Here is an 18,796-nt window from a genome sequence, read left to right as displayed (position 1 = left end):
TGTGTTTTCGCACGACTATTGAGATTGGTGTATATCGATGTGGTCTTTATCGTGATTGCTAGTGTCTTTTAAAATCATGTTTGTCTTTGTAATGGCATGAATGTTGCGATTGGTACGCTAACTGTTTTACTGATTGATATCACCATATTACCTTGTGTTCAGGAGTGGCAAGCGATCAACGTCTTCTCCTACTTCTCCTACTCTTGGTTCTAAAAAAACTGGGGTCATGTACCGTATCTTTCATCTTGGCGACTCTACTCCGCCAGAACATCACGATGAAGATGGCTTTGATTCTCATAGAGCTTCTCACGCATCAAACTCACTTTGGGGTAGATCTCGTCGCTCTTTCAGTGGAAGTGAGGCGGATTCAGATGAAAATGACTCGGATGATTCCATGAGCACCTCTCGTAAAAGTCATAATTCTGGAAAGCTGGGTCGTAAATCCAGTATTGGTGAAACCATGGATCACTTTTTAAAGCGTGCTGGTAGTGCTCCCTTTCGCCAAAAACCCCTCAATCAACAGCAAGCGGTTGGTCAAGTTCCAATGCAACAGTCCACCTCTCAGTCTGGTTCCTCGGATGGTCAAAAGGATCGCATGAAGCGTCAGCCATCCAAAAAGGGCATTTTTTCTGTTGGTGCTGGTGAAGACTCGAGTGATTTTGAGTCGGATTTGGAGGAATCAGTGCAACGCAAACCAACACGTACCAATCTATTCAAAGATCTTCTTCAAGGCACTCGTCCTCGAAAACCATCCAACTCTTCAAAAACTACTCCGCCACCCTTGACTTCACCACTATTGAATTTTGGGCATGATATTTACCATGGCGAACCTCCTTCTCCAGTAGGATCTGACCATGTTGCAGTAGCTGAAACAAAGTATGAAAGTCATAATATCTTCAAGGATCTATTGAGTCCACGGAGTAAAAAACCCCAACCCCTACCGACCACTTCGAGCCAAGATGCCTCCTATCGCTCAAGTGCTTCTAGTTCTACTTCTAGTATGTCCAAAGCACAACCCCACTTGCAAGACTTGGAGACGCATGGTTCTCTTTCACCCAATTCATCCATGGTACTTCCTGGATCCCTGTACATCCCACCACCAGCAACTATTGGTATGGAGCGCAAGTCATCCACTGCGTCATTGGCACGATCAGGATCATCCGAAGTATCTCTAACAGAAAAATACGGTAAAACAGAAGATGTTCTTGGACGAGGAGCCTATGCCATAGTCAAACTATGTTGTCCAATAAATTCCAAGGAAAAGTATGCAGTCAAGGAATTTCGTAAACGACACAAGGACGAGTCCCAAAAAGAGTATGTCAAGAAACTTGTGGCAGAATTTTGCATCAGTTCATCGTTGGAGCATGAGAATGTAGTCAAAACAGTGGACTTGATTCAAGATTCGAAGAAGCAATGGTGTGTAGTGATGGAGTACTGCGCGGGAGGAGATTTATTTGGACGAATACAGAACGGCACACTCAAAAGCTATGCGGAGATGAACTGTTTCTTTATGCAGTTGGTTCGTGGTGTGCATTTTTTGCATTCGGTGGGTGTATCGCATCGGGATTTGAAGCCAGAGAATCTGCTGCTAGACGGAACCGGACGAATCCTCAAGATCACTGATTTTGGAGTGTCGCAGGTGTTTCGAGATCCTTTTGGAACAGTATGCAAGAAAACACGAGGGATTGCAGGATCAGGACCATACATTGCGCCAGAGGAGTTTGTAAATATAGAGTATGACTCTGAGCCAGTGGATGTGTGGGCGATTGGAGTGATTTTCTTTGTCATGTTGAGCAATTCTATACTGTGGAAGACTGCCATCATAACGGATTCCCGATACAAGACATTTTTAGATAGCATTACTCGATTTGCACCATTTGAGAAACTGCAGCCCGGACCCAAGGAAATGCTGTATAAACTACTACAGCCCGATCCTAAGCTACGGATCAAACTTCCTGACATTCTTGTCGATGACTGGTGTAAGTCGATCGGAGTGTGTACCAGTAAGAACAGCAACTCAGTGGATCATATTCATGAATCTACAAAATAAACTTGTATTTCCCATTCAATTTGAAGTCGATCAGTCCAGCATAAAGCTTTGAATTGCTTGGAATCCAACACTTGTTCTCTTATCAAGACAATGACAGATAACACTGCTGACATGGCCAATGCAAAGGATAGAGTGAATCCTGCTGCTTCCTCTTCCAGTCTTTCTGCTCAAGCCCTGGCTGATAAAAATGCCAACAGTTCTTGCGACAATCTTGCTGGAATCCCCGACTCCAGCGGACCCGCAAGGCTCACCGCTCTACATACTGCTGCTTATGCTGTCCGTCCTCCAAACAGTGCTGGTGGTCTGCACCATGCCAACTCATTGGGTACGTTTGACATGGATCCCAGTGCGACTGGCAATGAGAGCAACTCTGCTTTATCCCACAAGAGTCCATTTTACAGTAAGTTGAATTGCATTGGAGAATGCTCAAAAATGCATACCTGGAAAGGTCTTGAATTTCATTCGTTATAACTACGATCATTGACCCTGGACTATTGAATATCTGTCAATGCAACTCACTATCAACGTATAGACTATTTTCTTGACAAGACTACCTTCAATGTATGTATCAAGTGTTGATTCGCTACCAAATGTGTTTTCTCGCGAGTCCTAATTGAATGACCATTTGCAACTGTCCTGTCTGCTGCTGTGTTGTAGGAGGACGGTCGATATTGGGCTCACAGGGTTGGTCAACAAACAGATCGCAATTCTCTTCAGCATTCTCAATCACTTCAGCCCTTTCTACTCGATTCTTTAGATAACGAATCTCGTCAAACTCCGCGTTCGTCCATGAGTGCTCTTGGTGTGAGCGAGGGTCAAGCATCCATCAGTATTGCTGAGCGCATGGCTGAAGTTGTTGGCACTGCTGTTACCTCTGAAGGTGTTGCTAAATATTCCAGGCAGGAAGTTGGAGGTGCACTATAAATTCTAATCATGATTACACTGTAAAAGTCTGTTTCTCACATGCAATCATTCTCTATATTTCTTAGATCTTGAACTCAGTCAAGAACTTGAAGAAATGTTTCAGACGCTGGAAAAATGTGTTCAAATGCGCGCAAAGTATATGGAGGCGAGTTACCAGTGCTTTGGTGACAATCCAAAAGATTCTCCTGATTGGGAGATTTATCCTCCTCCTCCTAAACCTAGTTATTGGCCACCTCAAGATCCTTCCATCGCTACCCCTGAAATCCCAATGTCTGTAAACAATGCTTCGCAAACCTCCCTTGACCATGGTGTGGATATTGCTGCTTTTCGTATTCCTGAAGAACATTCGGGAGAGTATGCCATGACCGAATGTGGTGTTTTCCAAATATACAAGGACAAGAATGATGCTGCTACACACACTAATGGAAAATGCCACGTTCCATCCGTCAAAAACTATTTTCAAGACATGGAGTACATTCAAAATATCATTTCTGATGGACCCACCAAAAGCTTTGCTTTTCGTCGTCTTCGATATCTGGAAAGCAAATTTCAAATGTATGTTCTTTTGAACGAGTATCAGGAAATGGCCGACTCAAAGCGTGTGCCTCATAGGGATTTCTACAACGTGCGTAAGGTAGACACTCATATCCATCATTCGTCCTGCATGAACCAAAAGCATCTGCTACGCTTCATCAAATCAAAAATCAAAAAAAATAGCAGCGAGGCCGTCATTTTCCGTGATGGTAAACACCTGACCATTGCAGAAGTATTTGAAAGTTTGAATCTGACTGCATATGATCTCAGTATTGATACTTTGGACATGCATGCACACAAGGATTCATTTCATCGATTTGACAAGTTCAATCTCAAGTACAATCCCATTGGAGAATCTCGTCTTCGTGAGATTTTCTTGAAAACGGACAATTTTGTAAAAGGCAGGTATTTGGCTGAACTAACCAAAGAAGTGATTAATGATCTGGAAGCCAGCAAGTATCAGATGGTCGAGTATCGTATATCCATATACGGTCGGTCAAGAGACGAATGGGATAAAATTGCCAAATGGGTGATTGATCATCGTCTATTTTCGCATAATGTACGCTGGTTGATTCAAGTTCCACGTCTGTATAGCGTCTATAAGAAATCGCATCAGGTCAAGTCGTTTGAAGACATCATTCGAAACGTATTTGAGCCACTATTTGAGGTCACTAAGGATCCTCGCACCCATCCTGAGCTGCATATATTCTTACAGAGAGTAATTGGTTTCGACAGTGTGGATGACGAAAGCAAGACAGAGAAACGTATATTTAAAAAGTTTCCTGCTCCCAGGGCCTGGACGATTGCCATGAACCCTCCATATTCGTACTACCTATACTACATGTTTGCCAATATTTCATCGCTCAATCTCTTCCGTCGTGAGCGTGGCTTTAATACGTTTCTTTTGCGTCCTCACGCCGGTGAAGCGGGTGATCCTGATCACCTCACATGTGCGTTCCTTACTTCGCATAGTATCAGTCATGGTATTCTGTTGCGCAAGGTTCCGGCCATGCAGTACCTGTTTTACTTGGAGCAGATTGGCATTGCCATGTCCCCATTGTCCAACAATGCACTTTTCCTCAACTATGAACGTAACCCATTTTTGACATTTTTTCAACGTGGTATGAATGTCTCGCTTTCCACGGACGATCCTTTGCAATTCCATTTTACAAAGGAACCTCTTATTGAAGAGTACAGTGTTGCTGCTCAGGTAATTATGCTTTTTATCCATTCTTTGTACTTCATATTGTATCTATACTAAATATAAGCCTTTTTAACTGCGACAGATCTGGAAATTATCATCCACAGACATGTGCGAAATTGCACGAAACAGTGTTCTCCAGAGCGGTTGGGAACTCAAAATCAAGCAGCGCTGGTTAGGAAATACCTGCTATATGGCCGGTCCGGCAGGAAATGATATTCACAAGACAAATGTACCCAACATTCGTCTTCAATACCGCTACCAAACTCTTATGGAGGAACGTATGATGGTGCTTAGTGCTCTACGTGTCAATATGGGTGATGAGGCAGTCTCTGAAACCTTGAGCTACATTGATTCCAATGCCACGACACATGGCACTGGCGCTACGTCGAAAGACATTACTTCGCTTGGTGTTTCCAAATCGGATCATGGTACCCCAATTACTGGCGTGGCTGTTTTGTCTGCCATTAACAATGCCTTTGCCATGTCCAATGTGATTTCCATAGGTCCTACCCATCCTTCGACTGATACTAGTAGTATTGAAGCGGTTCATGGCCGAGCTCAAGGTCTTCCTATTGAACTCAGTTTACGCCGCAACGTATCTCGTCCAACAGCTGGAATAGCTACGGAGCCACTTCTTCAATCCAACAGTCCAATAGGCATCAATTCACCAAGCGATCTGTACAAAGCTAATCATTATACAGATACAACTGTACTTCGTGGTTCCCCTTTGCGTACTTCTGCTCACGTTGACGAAGGATCTGCTCCTGTATTGAATCTCAGTGCTCCTGCACTTCCCATAGTTCCTGGTGCTGCAGGTGGATTTGCTGCTTACGCTATGGTTGCAGAAAAACGCGCTCGAGCGCTTCCTGGACATGATGTAGAAACTCTTCAAATTGATCGTCCCTCTGATGTAGGTGATGATGACGACTAAACACTTGATTACATTTTCAATGTTTGATTTGCATTCTTGGTTTGAAATTGAAATGACATGCTGGCTGAATAAAAATGAAGATTTTTATAAAAACAATACAAGAGTTGAGCATCAAACTGTGCATTGGCTTCAAGAGTCGAGCAAGGTTGAAAAAAGGCTTGAATCTATGATAAACACTTGCTCAAACTCTGTATTTTCCATCAACATGTTGTTGTCCATCTGAAATCACTATTGTTAAACATATGGACCGACATTTTATTAAAAACTTGATATATGAACATCTCAAAACTATAAACACTTTTGATGTCAAACCACTGATACTATCAACACTTTGATATGTCGAATCGTCTATTAGAATCAATGCCAAGCATACTAGATATTAATAAATATGTCCAAACAGTAATACCAATCGATTTGGTTACAATGTGTCCCAATTGATCCCACTCGGTGCATCTCATAATGCCTCGAGTGCAATACGCTCCAGTGTCTCGGTTTCCATTTGTGGCAAAAAATCAAACACAAATCGTAGCTCGTCTAACCCAAAAGGCCGGTGCAGTGCTTCAAGTGCTTCAAGTGATGAAATCGTCGATGCCAGTGTGCATTGAGATGGCTTGACGTGACAATCTGTCAACTGTGATGCTGACCAATCCGTCGTTGTACACATCGACTGGACTGCATTGTCGCCAGATTTGGATGTATTGGCTATACAGTTACAATTCACCACAATCAATCAAACGAGTTTACATCTGGTGCATATACGATTGCTGATATCCATTGTAATCACAACATGCATTCAAAGTGTTCAGTCAACTATTCTTACTCATCACCAAATCCGATCCGTTTACAACCGACTTGGATGTCTTTGTAGTAATCAATGCACGCTTTTTTGGGTTTGGTTTACATTGCAACGACGCAGCTACCAACGGATCGGTCGGTGCATAATCACTAGCAGTCGTGGTACGCATAGCACGGAGCGGAGTCAGTGCTCGCAAAATAGCCTGCAACAAGTTCTTGAGATAATTCTGTAAAGGAATCAACAATAGCGACACATCAAGCACGGCTCAATCAACACATTCGAAATGTAATGGTCGGCTTACATCAAGTGCAAATGAAATCAGTTTGGCTGATTCCGGCGTAGGTGGATCTCCCAGTCCTTGAATTCCACTTATAAACCGGAGTCGTTGCTCAAGCATATCCATCAATGGAAGATCGCCTTCATCCTTGCATGACCTAGGAATCGAATCTATTCCTAATGTCGTGATGTTGGAGTGAGTTACTGTTTGCAAATCTGGACATTCAAACGTTACATTAGAACCGAGACTAGAGCAAGTATGCATACCAACAGGGAATCCGTTTGGAAAGAGCACTTTCTTGGAAGGCGGCAAAACCGGTTCATCTTTATGCTTCTGCAAGGTTTATACCAACACGCATCAACACTGAATTAACAGCTTGTATTGCAACACAATGTTGGATACTAATCTAAATGGACTCGAATCCTTACCACAATACCCAGTCCAATGAGTCGTTGACGATCTTGAGAAGAAAGCGACATGATCATGGCAGTGGTAAAGCGTTTCTTGATCTCCATGGGAGATAGCAGTTCTTCCTGAGCAGGACGTTTCAAAGAGTCTGCGATCGAAGTGACGGATATTTCGATGGGAGCAGCAAATGCCAGACTATTCTTTGGAACAAAGTCAGTGTCGGGTGGGCCAGTTGGTGGAGGAACACCAGCTTGTAAGTTGTAGCATATGGCCAAGATGAGTTTGTTGTGTAGACTCGCTAACATTCCAATGTATGAGATGAATGAGATGATGAATGGTTGTGATGGACATGAACATTAATATGAACATTAATATGAATATCAATATGAACATGGCAAGAGCCAATTCAGGAATATCAACATGACGGGTATGAGGATCACATACGAGACCATGAATACAGTACAATGAATGCTACATGGAACAGGTTACCTTGAACACCAGTAAGCATGTCCACTGTCGCCATATCAAAGCTCTGTTTAGAGCAGCGACCATTCAAGAATGAACGCAGTAATGACCAGTAAGCCGGTGCATGAAATGGACCCAAAGAATCAGCAAGTTCCTGCTTGATAGCTGTCAAGTCCATACGATGCAATGGCGTATGATGCATAGTATCTGGCTGGATATGAACCGTTCCTGTTCCCATTATGTATCGAATCTCTTGGTACTTGTTCCAACAGTCCTGATAATCCTATTAGTCTTGATAACCCTAATAATCCTGATAACCCTAATAATCGTTATCAAAGCCTTTCAACTGCAAGTCTACCGACTGGTTGGCTAACCGTTTCTATTCATGACTATCAATCTTATTTCCTACTATCATGATTATCCAACACTCGATACTGTATTAACATGCTCTTTTGGCTCAAATATCTACACGATCCAATACTAATCAGTCGATCATGAACAATATCTGAATCTTTATTGTAAACGTTTGTGGTCATGGCAAATACAAATCAATCGACTGGGCAACTGATGACTAAACCAGTCACACTCGTTATTTTATATTACTGCCAAGATATCAATGTGTTGACAGTTTGGATCCATTAATGTAATAACCATCGTGTTAGTTTAAACTACAACTCGCCTCTTAACCTGGCTAATGCTTCAGGCTTTAGGCAGAATCCATAGTCTTTCTGGCAGCCATCTCCACAATGAGATTTAGTCTTTCCACAGAATCCACTTCCAGAGCAGCATGTCCTGCCTGGGCATTTGGTCTTGAATTCTTTTCCACATCGACCATCTGCACTAATTGGACGCTCAGTTTTTGATTCAGCTACTGGTGACTTGGCTGATGCCTTTGGTTGTACTGGTGCTGGTGCTTTTGGTTGTACTGGTGCTGGTGATTTGACTAATGATTTAGCTAATAACCTGGCTAGTGCTTCGGGTGTCAAGCAAGATCCATAGCTTTTCTGGCAGTCTATTCCACAATGAGAAGGTGTTTTTCCACAGAATCCCTTTCCAGAACAGCATGTTCTGTCTGGACATCTGGTGCCGAATTCTTCTCCGCATTGACCATCTGCACCAATTGGATAGTCAGCTTTTGATGCTGGTGCTTTTGGTTGTGCTGGTGCTGGTGATTTAGCTGCTGGTGGTTGTACTGGTGCTGATGATTTAGCTGCTGGTAATTTGACTGGTGATTTGGGTGGTTTATCACCATCCCAACAAATTCCATAATCTTTTTGACAGCCTACTCCACAATGATCGCTAGTTTCTCCACAGAATCCATACTTAGAGCAGCATGTTCTGTCTGGACATCTGGTGCCAGATCCTTCTCCACATTGACCATCTGCACCAATTGGATAGTCAGCTTTTGGTGCTGGTGCTGGTGCTTTTGGTTGTGCTGGTGCTGGTGATTTAGCTGCTGGTAATTTGACTGGTGATTTGGGTGGTTTATCACCATCCCAACAAATTCCATAATCTTTTTGACAGCCGTTTCCACAATGATCGCTAGTTTCTCCACAGAATCCATACTTAGAGCAGCATGTTCTGTCTGGACATCTGGTGCCAGATCCTTCTCCACATTGACCATCTGCACCAATTGGATAGTCAGCTTTTGGTGCTGGTGCTGGTGCTTTTGGTTGTGCTGGTGCTGGTGATTTAGCTGCTGGTGGTTGTACTGGTGCTGATGATTTAGCTTTTGGCTGTACTGATGATTTGGGTGGTTTATCACCATCCCAACAAATTCCATAATCTTTTTGACAGCCGTTTCCACAATGATCGCTAGTTTCTCCACAGAATCCATACTTAGAGCAGCATGTGTTGTATGGGCATCTGGTGCCGAATTCTTCTCCGCATTGGCTGTTTGCACTAATTGGATAGTCAGCTTTTGATGCTGGTGCTGATGATTTAGCTTTTGGCTGTGCTGATGATTTGGGTGGTTTATCACCATCCCAACAAATTCCATAATCTTTTTGACAGCCTACTCCACAATGACCGCTAGATTCTCCACAGAATCCATATTTAGAGCAGCATGTGTTGTATGGACATATGCCACTATTGGGTCCACATTGACCATCTTTACTGACTGTGGGCGGCATACCAGGCTGTCCAACTGTTTTAATAAAACCCGTTAGCATTTATGCCTGTGGATGATCAAATGACACATGGCTAGATAGTGCAAATCATACTTACAAACGACTGTAGCCAAAGCAGCAATCAGCACTGCATGTATAATCACCACCATATTTGTATTACAAGTCAAAAGATGATTGAATTGATAGATGAATACGCTATGTGGGAAAGCAGCACATTAAATACTTGGCTATTATAAGCATTCCTGGTTTCCAAGTTGAATATCAGTTTAGGGGTGGATTTAAACCGCCGTCGTATGCCATAGTGAAGCACGTCGCGCCGTTACATACATTGTTTGAAACTGAGCTTTATTTCACGGTGTCAATGTTTGCATCGTCATGACTAGATTAGGTTGTTTCTACAGCAGGTACAGCGGCAATGCTAAACAATGAGCACAAGGGTGAACGATAAAAAAAATTATATTTCAATCCAATTCCATGTTTTGAAAGCATTCTGGCGGCATCAAGCAGGTGATAGCGCAAACCATTCAGTAAACTAACCGTGTCGACGAGTCGGATCGTCGCTGCGGTGCCGGAGAAACAAGCAAAGATGATCCTGCCATTCAAATCAACAGATAAACAATTTACCGACATTACCAAACAAGAAAATGATTGAATGGAATTTGTCCTTCTCAATAAGACGTTGATGGTTGCTGACAATCTCGCTTTATTTTCTCCATTTTCATGCTCTATCACCAGCTGCCAAGTGCTTTATCCAATAATCATCTAGCGTCATCTATTCGTGTATATTGATATTATCGCTATAGCTTAATATAATGCATCCTTCACTGGAGATTGATATATCGGCTATACTTTTACAGTTGAACTGCTCCGCGGAGCTGATACACAATGTATCGGCACTGGAGCTTGATTCGGACACTGAAAATGGTGCAAATGACAAGCAGCAGTACGGTGCTATTCTTGCAGCATGGTTGACATGGAGGTATTTCCCAGTGATATTTTACCAGCTCTGATTAATCATTCAGTCATTTGATTCAATGCACAAGTATTTATCCTGGTGCTGCATATGCTGTTTAGATTTGATAAGCAGCTGGCCATGAGCATTTTACCAAGTCGACTGCTTCCTGAAAATGCCATGCCCACTAAACTGCTTAGAGAGGAATCTCAACAAAGTAAGCTGCCTGGATATGTATTCTGGAAATACCACTGCTGGACTAAATGTAATCATGTGTTTGACCATCACTAACCTTGCAATAGTTTTAAGCACTGTTTTTTCAACATTTGGTATACAATATTCTAGTCACTCTCAAACGCTCCCTGAACTACTGTATCAGCTTGCCAAACTGGTTGCATTATCTGCGAAAATATCGTCATACTCTGATACTCTTGCGCCATTAAAGGCTACAGACAATCTTGTCATATCCAATATGTCTGCGCTTACAGAGTCTAATTTTGAATGCTTAGATGATCAGTTTGCTTTTCTTACCCAAACCTCGGATATCTCACATATGGATGAACCTACAACTGTTTTAAAACTACTCATGTCAGACATTGATCGAATGAAGAATGAGCTTAATCTCGTAAAGACTGCACAAGATCACAAAAAGCATATTTTAGATCCCGTGTTGCTTACTAAAGAGGAACAATACTTGAAAACTCGATCTCAACTTGAACTGCTTGGAAACCTCATGAATAGATTCAACACCTGGTGCACCGATTACATTTCATTGTCTACTGAATTCTCCAGCTCTCAAGATATTCAAGGTATGTACACTTGATCTAAAACAAGCTTGTTAATAGATGCACTTGGTTCTAGTCAAACTTTGTTCAACTCTATTGATTTTTGTAAGCTCTTTTTAAACTATATGCTTTTGCTGATAATTCAAATGTAGATTTTGGGAAAACTCTTGCCGAATTTGCAAATAGTATCGAAAAGGCAGCTGACATCTCAAAGAAACTGGACATTCTCACGCTACTCGAGACTAATGTTTCTTGTACCATTTCTAAGCTTGAAGGACCAGATGCATTGAGTATACAAGGGGAGTCGCTACCTGTTGCTCACGATCAAGTGGCTCGAATCATCCACGCACTGGAGATTTGACAGGTTTTAATATATAACAAAATAATAAACTTATTCACACTTACTGTACCCAAGCATTAAATGTTTTATATTCGTTAGATCTGATGCTGTTTTGAGTTTGCTATACATCAGCTTTTATATTTAGAATATCATGAGGATTCATCATGAGGTTTAGTGTATACTAATATGCAGTAGAGATGTGGAAATCATTAAACTATATCAATCCAATCTTTGGTATTCCTATCAATGCCATCAAAATATTATTTTTATAGTTGTATCAAAGTATCTATTTTTATTTCATAGTACTTGTGAAAATACAAAAATTGATAAAATGTGTGACTCGAGATGAATATACAGATTGACCATATTGGGCCAGCCATTCATACTTTGATTTACAGTTGTATTTGCATAAAGTAAACACGCTTGTATTTATCTTGAAATAATGGGTGCCAATTTACTGCACTGCTTGAATTGATATTCCGATTCAATAGACAGCATCCATCATATGATGCTCGTAAAATTAAACTCACTTTCCACTTTTGTCATGACTATACATTGTACAATCACCAAATCCATACATTGCAATCTACATACTAGGTTTGACTGTTTTGATGTTGTCAATAAAACTATTTGTTGTATTTTAAATCACAGATACGCTTATGTTTTAGTCCAAGAAATCAATGATTGTCATTCTAGTAATGCAGCAGTTGTTTCTGCGTCAGTCACCAGGAGAAAGTCAGTAAACACAGTAATGTCCAGTAAACTAAAACCAATCAATTTGTAAGATTGACTGTTTATTGTGTTTTGGCATCCATAATTTATTCCAGTTTACGTAAATACAGTTGTAGTTGGAGCAAGAAAAGTACAACTAAAGACAAGAATGGAGAACGATGGGGCTATTTGTATTTCAACCCAGCCTCGTCATGTTTTGAAAGCATTCTGGCAGCATCAAGCAGATGGTAGCGTAGATCGGTCAACAAACTAACCGTGATCAAGGAATGGTTGTACAGTTGCAAACTATTTACAATATAAATAAGCTAAACCATCACAAAAATGATACAACTCTGATGGTATGCTGTTGTCCAACTTGTCTGGAGTTAGTAGTACTGTGGTTGCTACATTCGGCTGAAAAATTCAAAATAGATGTAGTTTCATGCAGTACGATCTTGGTGTGATCGACACCAACCCAAGATGTAACAGTTCCCATCACACCAACATTTTTCAGAAACTCGGCACGAGACGCTTTGTCCATTAGCGTAACTATTGGCATGTTTGGAAATTCTGCTTTTGTATCTTCTATATCGATGTCAGAAATAGCTGATAGTGTTGGAATAGAGTTTGAAAAAGGAAGTGCGTAGACCAAGCGGTGCATATTCACATCAGGAAACTCCCAGATTTTGATACCATCCATCGCACACGTAATGAGTCTGCCACGCACAAGAACCATTGCAGTCACACGTGAAGTATGTCCAAAAAGAGTTTTTGAATGCCTAAGAATAAACTGCTTTTTATCTGATTTTGAAGTGCAGCGAATACATGTAGTGGCCTGCTCTGAACTGGTCAGGGTGTATATTTGAATAGAGTTGTCCATATGTGCACAAACAACAAAGGGGGGAAATAACGAGATCAAACATATAGGAGCATAGGAATGAACGACTGGCTCCATTGCCATTGTAAATGGATTCCAATACAGTCCCAAAAGTGACGATTTTGCAGCATCTGAAAGCAATGCGTGGTGTATGCAGTGACCATCCGAGCGTGATGAATTAGACTTGTACGAATCAATGGTTGCATATGATGGAAGAAGTTGGCAAGACGAAACAATTGCAGTTTCTGTGAAAAAGACCTGTTGAATATAAGGCTCCCAGCCACCACCAAATATAGACGAGCCAGATGCAATGCTGAGCAGAAACGTCCTGGGAGTAGTGAATGATCCATCGCTGTTGGAAAGTGACAGGTGTAAATCAATTGGACACGGACCTCGAATGCCAGTAAGCGATGCTATGTGTCGTGCCATCAGTCCAGAATTCAAGGAAAACAGACCAATTTTTGAGTTTTCAGAGCAAGTGCACACAACTTTATCAAGAACAGACACGGTCACGATGCTGGCACTGCAATCTTGAACCTTTAAGCTGCATGTTGCCGTGTATTTTGACAAGACAGACAAGGTTCCAAAACCGTCAATGTCCAACAAAAGCCAAGAGCCATCAGTTAGACCAACAAAGAGTCCTGACTGGACTGGAGATGGCTTGACAATTTTGAGAATTGAAATGGATGCAGTACATGTTGGCAGTACCGAGTTGAGCTCAAACCAAGGGCCATTCTGAAAAGTAGACAAGTTCAAGCAGCAAATCCGACCGGTGTGGGTTAAATGCTCATGCCAATCTGGGTAGAACAACCAGTTCTCTCCCATTGCAACCAATGCCCGAGTCAAAGGCAAACTATGCATCAGTGAGCTGGTGCCCACATCAATTCGCTTTGATGAATAAGATCCGGTAACCCAATTGTGGTTGATCCGGTAAAGGCGAAACCAATACTATATGGTTGCATCCAATATTAGTCCAAATGTAAAAAACTGCGACTTTGATATCAGCAAATAACATCAACATAGTCTACTGCATACATATCCAGATCCAGTTGGTAACGGTATATCTTTGGTTTGCTCATAGCGGACAAGGTGATTCGAGTGTGTTTGTGATGAAATAGACGGACGAAGAAACCGAGTGATGAACAGTGTTCGCCATATAATCCGGTCATAGGCCATGCAGCGCCAGTGAGTTGCTACCTGCGAAAGACGAATAACATCTTCAACTTCAAGACAGAGAAAGATGTGCACTACAAGCTCATTGCTCAACAGTTTCAAAAAGTCTATGTGCGGCTCTCTAAACACTCGATGATGTCTGCCATGAACAGAAGCTGTTGGATTAATTGATGTTTTATTCTGCAAAGATCTTTGGCATATTCTCTTGGAAACATGACCTACAGATACTTTCATGTGTTTGAATCAAAGGTTTGAATATCTAAAAATTCAAACAATGCTTCTAAATTAATCTCGAGCCAAACAAGAGTCTGTATTATCTAACCAAATCTCACTTGGCTTATTACTGTTACTCGCTGACCATTTGAACAGACACAATTGTTGAAAAACTAAATAAATATGCTGGTTTATCATAAACATTGGTTTAATATTATACTAGACACAATCATTGCTCAGTGGCAAACTCGGCCTTTTTCTTGCAATCACGAAGAGCCTTCATATCCTCAACGTACTCGCGTGCTTGTTTCTTGCCCTTTTCAATATCCAAAACTCCAAAGATAATAATAGGAATGGCCAACATGGCCAAGATAAACCAAAACGAGTTGCGTTTTTCATGAGTACGATCATCAATCAAACCAACAATGAGAGGTCCAACCCATGCAGATCCCTTGTCTGTAATCTCGTAGAGTGAGAAAAACTCGGACTCGTATCCTGGAGGAAGGAGTTCGGAAAACATCACTCTGCAAGCAGATTGGGTTGCACCAAGAAGAAACCCGTGGTAAGCAGCAAGTGGAAAGATTTCGTTGCGACTTCGAAGGCCAAATGTTCCCGGTTTGGTAAAGAACCCAATTAAACCGTAGACGCATAGCAAACAGTACAAAAATGCCTGGGCAAGCAGAATCTGCTTAGTAGTTGCCTTGGTATATACTTGAATCTTGTTCCAAACATAGCAGCCAATAGCGGCAAACAGGGGAGTGATGATGGCGGCAATAAGGAGATTTGTGGTACTAACCCCGATTTCAGTTCTAAAAAACAGAATGGCGACAGCAATAATTGTAGTAAAGCCATCAGAGTAAATAAACCATCCGAGCAAAAACAGAAAAAGCTGGCCGAGACGATGCACTTTGGCAAGAGTATGACCAAGCTTCTTGATTGAAAAAAGAACAAAGTTTTCGCCTTTTGGAAGTGGGGTGCCGGGACGAGGTTTAAGCCATTTTTGTGTAAAGGGAAGAAAGATGAGCGTCCAGATGCCGCTCATTGCTATTCCAATCTGCAGAGGATACACGCTGGGTAAACCGTACTTGTTGCCGTCTCCCATGGCAATATAGATAGCAGCACCCAAAATAAGTTGGATAACAGCAGACAGATATCCCCAAAAAAACCCCTGACTGGAAACAGAGTTTGCAACAGTTTCCGAGATATGAGAGTACTCTTCATGGGAAATCTTTTTTTCGACAGCGGCAATCACTTCGGGATTATAACGAGTAAGAATAGGAACCCAAGCGTAAAAAAAGACATACGAGGCACAGTAGGTGACGTTGCTCATCATAAAAATAATTGTCGCTAGCCATAAAAGATTGTTTCTGGTCACCAAAAGAGTGGAGATTGCAAGAAGTGAGGTAGTTACAGCAAATCCAATCAGAAATGTTTTACGGTAACCACCATGATCAGCAAGTGCTCCTAGATTAATGAACAGCAGAAACTGAAGAAAAACGGAAATAGTAGTGGCATCTAATGGAAGTTTAAAAGGTAGCAAGATTGGATTTGTTAGCAAAGAATTGTATTGGCAATCTAGATGGTCACAAAAAATAGCATAATGCGTACAAAATACAAACGATGTAGTATCAACCCAGACACTGCCAACAAAGATGGAGCAAGAGTATTGCGAACTTGTAACATTGCATGGGATTAGAGGAAAATCGCCCTCACGAACTGATTTCGAATCGTATGCCTGAGTTGATGCCAAGTTTTCAAGAATAAGTGGGAAAAAAACAGCGGCGGCAAGAGCACTATTTTCCAAAGATGGCAAAAGTCCGGTTCAAGAGTAGCAGTACATTTACAATGAAAATGGTTAGCATTGCTTTGATTTTTACAGCCATATTCACGCAAAATGGAGCATTAAATGCATATTCAAGTCAGTTTCTAGCAGGAAAGCACAGCGGATATTTAACCATTGCCTATTCCAAAACTCTGACTGCAGGATAAATACAAGTTGTATTTTACGTGAATGCAATTATAAAAGCGGCCATTTCTGAGAAAATAGGCAGCAATCTTCAACAAAAACACCAACGACTTACGAGTAACCTTCTGTCTAAAAACAAACGATAGATATTGGTTGTCAACATCAAAATGTCAGCAAAGATTGAAATAAGCTTGCATCAAAAAGCATATCCACAGCTGCCGAATATGGACTCCAAGTAAAATGCTGTCTGCCATTAAAGGAAATAATTGCACAAGAAATACTTACTGCAAAACCAAATATTTTCCAACCTTGCAACTCTCTGGGAGTAATAGGAGAAGTATCAAAAACATGATCTTCCATATCATCATATGTCTCATAACCTGTCTTGGCCGACTCGATGGCTGCCTCGGAACAAGTGTTGTGATTGTTGGGGTGGGCTATCAGTGCACGATTCACCAACGACTGAGCTGCTGGTAAATCTGTTTTTAATTGATCCATGGGAAATATGTATATACTAGTACAATTCCAATACAGAGTTAGATATAATAGATGGGACTACTGACAAACCAACTATTCAGTCAAGTTGAAGTTGGTTTAAAAAGGAAGCTTTGAGCTTTATTTAGAAAGCGTTGGCTGTGAACAAATTAAAGTCGCTGCTGCTCAGGTGATGAATGCGGTTTGTGCTAAACGGTACCAACACTAAGCAAGGGCGACTAAATTTCTCGTCAAATGAGTGGCTGGAATGCTCATTCATATGTCAAGCCTCCGCTTGTTCAATTCAGCTTTTGGACTCTTTCAACTCTTGGAAATCAGCACCTCCCTTTCAGCATGTGTCCTGATATTGATTCGAGCATAATACACTGGTGATGGTTGCTGGTAATTTCATTGCTTTTGTTCCTATTTCCACCAGCTGTGAGTTAAAGCAGCATATTACTTGCCAGACACGATGTAAAGTAATATTGGCTCGAGATTGCTGCAGCAATCTCTTGGATTCAATTCATCGCATTCCTTGCAAAGCTAATCATGTAAAAATATAATGTGCTAGCATATTTGTGTATTGCCTAAAGGGCTGTTAATTAGGTATGCATACACATGCATTCGGAAGGGTTTACACTAATGAAAGCCAAGCAACATATCAAGATTAATCAATATGTGGCTGTCAAGAATCAACATAGCTCCGTACCCAACAAGATTTACATTGCCATGATACCTAATGCAATAAACCGCCAACTCGACAAGTTGTCTTGGTATTGATAAATCTCACAATGCACTTGCAAATCACTAGTGACTGATATAGATCGTATTGAGCAAAACCCATGTGCATCCATTAGCAGTATTCAGGCCTGGCAAAGCGTTGATTCAAATACAACCCCGTCTACTTTTTATAGCAAACATAGGTTTGAATAATAAGGACTGGAGCAACCCAATGCTCCTAATCAGACCGCCTCTGAAAACCCAAACCATCTAAAACTATAGCAAAAATTATATACACATTAAATTTATTATAATTACAAGCACTTGAAATGAGACCGCTGTTTATGTATATTTGGCACCTTTTGTTTAGTGTTTCATTGTAAATACAGCTGTAATATTTGCAAGGAAAATTTAACGTCAGTCAAATTCAATCAGAAAATTGAGCACAAGAGATTAAACCAGATTCGTCTCAGACATCCAAGGAAGGTCGCTTTTTAGCCGTCACAAGGAAGACAAGGAAGACTGCCAAGTGTCAAAATCTAAACACGCAGCACGCTCTCTTGTAGAGAGCAGCGCAGTAAAGATCAAGACAACCAAACAGTTTCATCTTCAATGTCTGTGGACTTAACCGTCCTTACGGTAGAAACTGCGAAGTGGAATAAGTCTTCATCCTGGACAAATCAATATTCTCCTCAAACAGCACTATTCAGCATGTTATGCATACCTTGAATATCACAAAAATGCTATAAATCAGTGCGTCAAATGACCATCTGGATTATAATCAAATAATTTAAATCTACAAAAAAATGTGAGTAAAGAAAATCGATAAAAAAATTATCAACTCAGGTTGTATATGAATAAGGGTCA

General features: G+C 41.2%; 7 protein-coding genes across 7 annotated transcripts; 3 read left to right on the top strand and 4 right to left on the bottom strand.

Annotated features, from left to right (window-relative positions):
* Positions 1–1,168: 1,168 nt before the first annotated feature.
* BATDEDRAFT_2631 (uncharacterized protein) lies at positions 1,169–1,999 on the top strand (the record flags this gene model as incomplete). The annotated part of the gene is made up of 1 exon (XM_006674828.1): positions 1,169–1,999. A coding segment is annotated over one exon (831 nt), but the record flags the coding sequence as incomplete, so codon positions are not given.
* A 1,039-nt stretch (positions 2,000–3,038) lies between these two features.
* Positions 3,039–5,019, top strand: BATDEDRAFT_599 (uncharacterized protein; the record flags this gene model as incomplete). The annotated part of the gene is made up of 2 exons (XM_006674815.1): positions 3,039–4,718; positions 4,795–5,019. Coding segments are annotated over 2 exons (1,905 nt in total), but the record flags the coding sequence as incomplete, so codon positions are not given.
* A 1,078-nt stretch (positions 5,020–6,097) lies between these two features.
* Positions 6,098–7,827, bottom strand: BATDEDRAFT_85720 (uncharacterized protein; the record flags this gene model as incomplete). Its single annotated transcript, XM_006675895.1, has 5 exons — positions 6,098–6,345; positions 6,464–6,665; positions 6,741–7,049; positions 7,145–7,422; positions 7,614–7,827. 5 exons carry the CDS (start codon positions 7,825–7,827, stop codon positions 6,098–6,100), a joined length of 1,251 nt encoding a protein of 416 aa, XP_006675958.1.
* Positions 7,828–8,814: 987 nt separating this feature from the next.
* Positions 8,815–9,900, bottom strand: BATDEDRAFT_33939 (uncharacterized protein; the record flags this gene model as incomplete). The annotated part of the gene is made up of 3 exons (XM_006675635.1): positions 9,816–9,900; positions 9,332–9,735; positions 8,815–9,025 (listed from the first exon to the last, which is right to left on the bottom strand). Coding segments are annotated over exons 1-3 (666 nt in total), but the record flags the coding sequence as incomplete, so codon positions are not given.
* Positions 9,901–10,480: 580 nt separating this feature from the next.
* Positions 10,481–11,869, top strand: BATDEDRAFT_84565 (uncharacterized protein). The gene is made up of 4 exons (XM_006676176.1): positions 10,481–10,697; positions 10,793–10,887; positions 10,973–11,479; positions 11,608–11,869. The coding sequence occupies exons 1-4, from the start codon at positions 10,531–10,533 to the stop codon at positions 11,814–11,816; spliced, it is 978 nt and encodes a 325-aa protein (XP_006676239.1). The 5' UTR covers positions 10,481–10,530; the 3' UTR covers positions 11,817–11,869.
* A 971-nt stretch (positions 11,870–12,840) lies between these two features.
* On the bottom strand, positions 12,841–14,790 carry BATDEDRAFT_21354 (uncharacterized protein; the record flags this gene model as incomplete). Its single annotated transcript, XM_006675200.1, has 2 exons — positions 12,841–14,331; positions 14,419–14,790. The coding sequence occupies 2 exons, from the start codon at positions 14,788–14,790 to the stop codon at positions 12,841–12,843; spliced, it is 1,863 nt and encodes a 620-aa protein (XP_006675263.1).
* A 208-nt stretch (positions 14,791–14,998) lies between these two features.
* BATDEDRAFT_33938 (uncharacterized protein) lies at positions 14,999–17,233 on the bottom strand (the record flags this gene model as incomplete). Its single annotated transcript, XM_006675634.1, has 4 exons — positions 14,999–16,344; positions 16,378–16,562; positions 16,851–16,864; positions 17,021–17,233. The coding sequence occupies 4 exons, from the start codon at positions 17,231–17,233 to the stop codon at positions 14,999–15,001; spliced, it is 1,758 nt and encodes a 585-aa protein (XP_006675697.1).
* Positions 17,234–18,796: the final 1,563 nt, after the last annotated feature.

Source organism: Batrachochytrium dendrobatidis, assembly GCF_000203795.2.
Source record: "Batrachochytrium dendrobatidis JAM81 unplaced genomic scaffold BATDEscaffold_1, whole genome shotgun sequence".
NCBI lineage: Eukaryota > Fungi > Chytridiomycota > Chytridiomycetes > Rhizophydiales > Batrachochytrium > Batrachochytrium dendrobatidis.
This window is presented reverse-complemented; position numbering and strand designations above follow the sequence as displayed.

Excerpts from the sequence above, each read along its gene's own strand:
- BATDEDRAFT_84565 (XM_006676176.1), top strand. The coding sequence starts at position 10,531 with ATGCATCCTTCACTGGAGATTGATATATCGGCTATACTTTTACAGTTG. Across the intron at positions 10,698-10,792 it reads GCAGCATGGTTGACATGGAG|ATTTGATAAGCAGCTGGCCA; the intron begins GTATTTCCCAGT and ends TATGCTGTTTAG. Across the intron at positions 11,480-11,607 it reads CAGCTCTCAAGATATTCAAG|ATTTTGGGAAAACTCTTGCC; the intron begins GTATGTACACTT and ends ATTCAAATGTAG.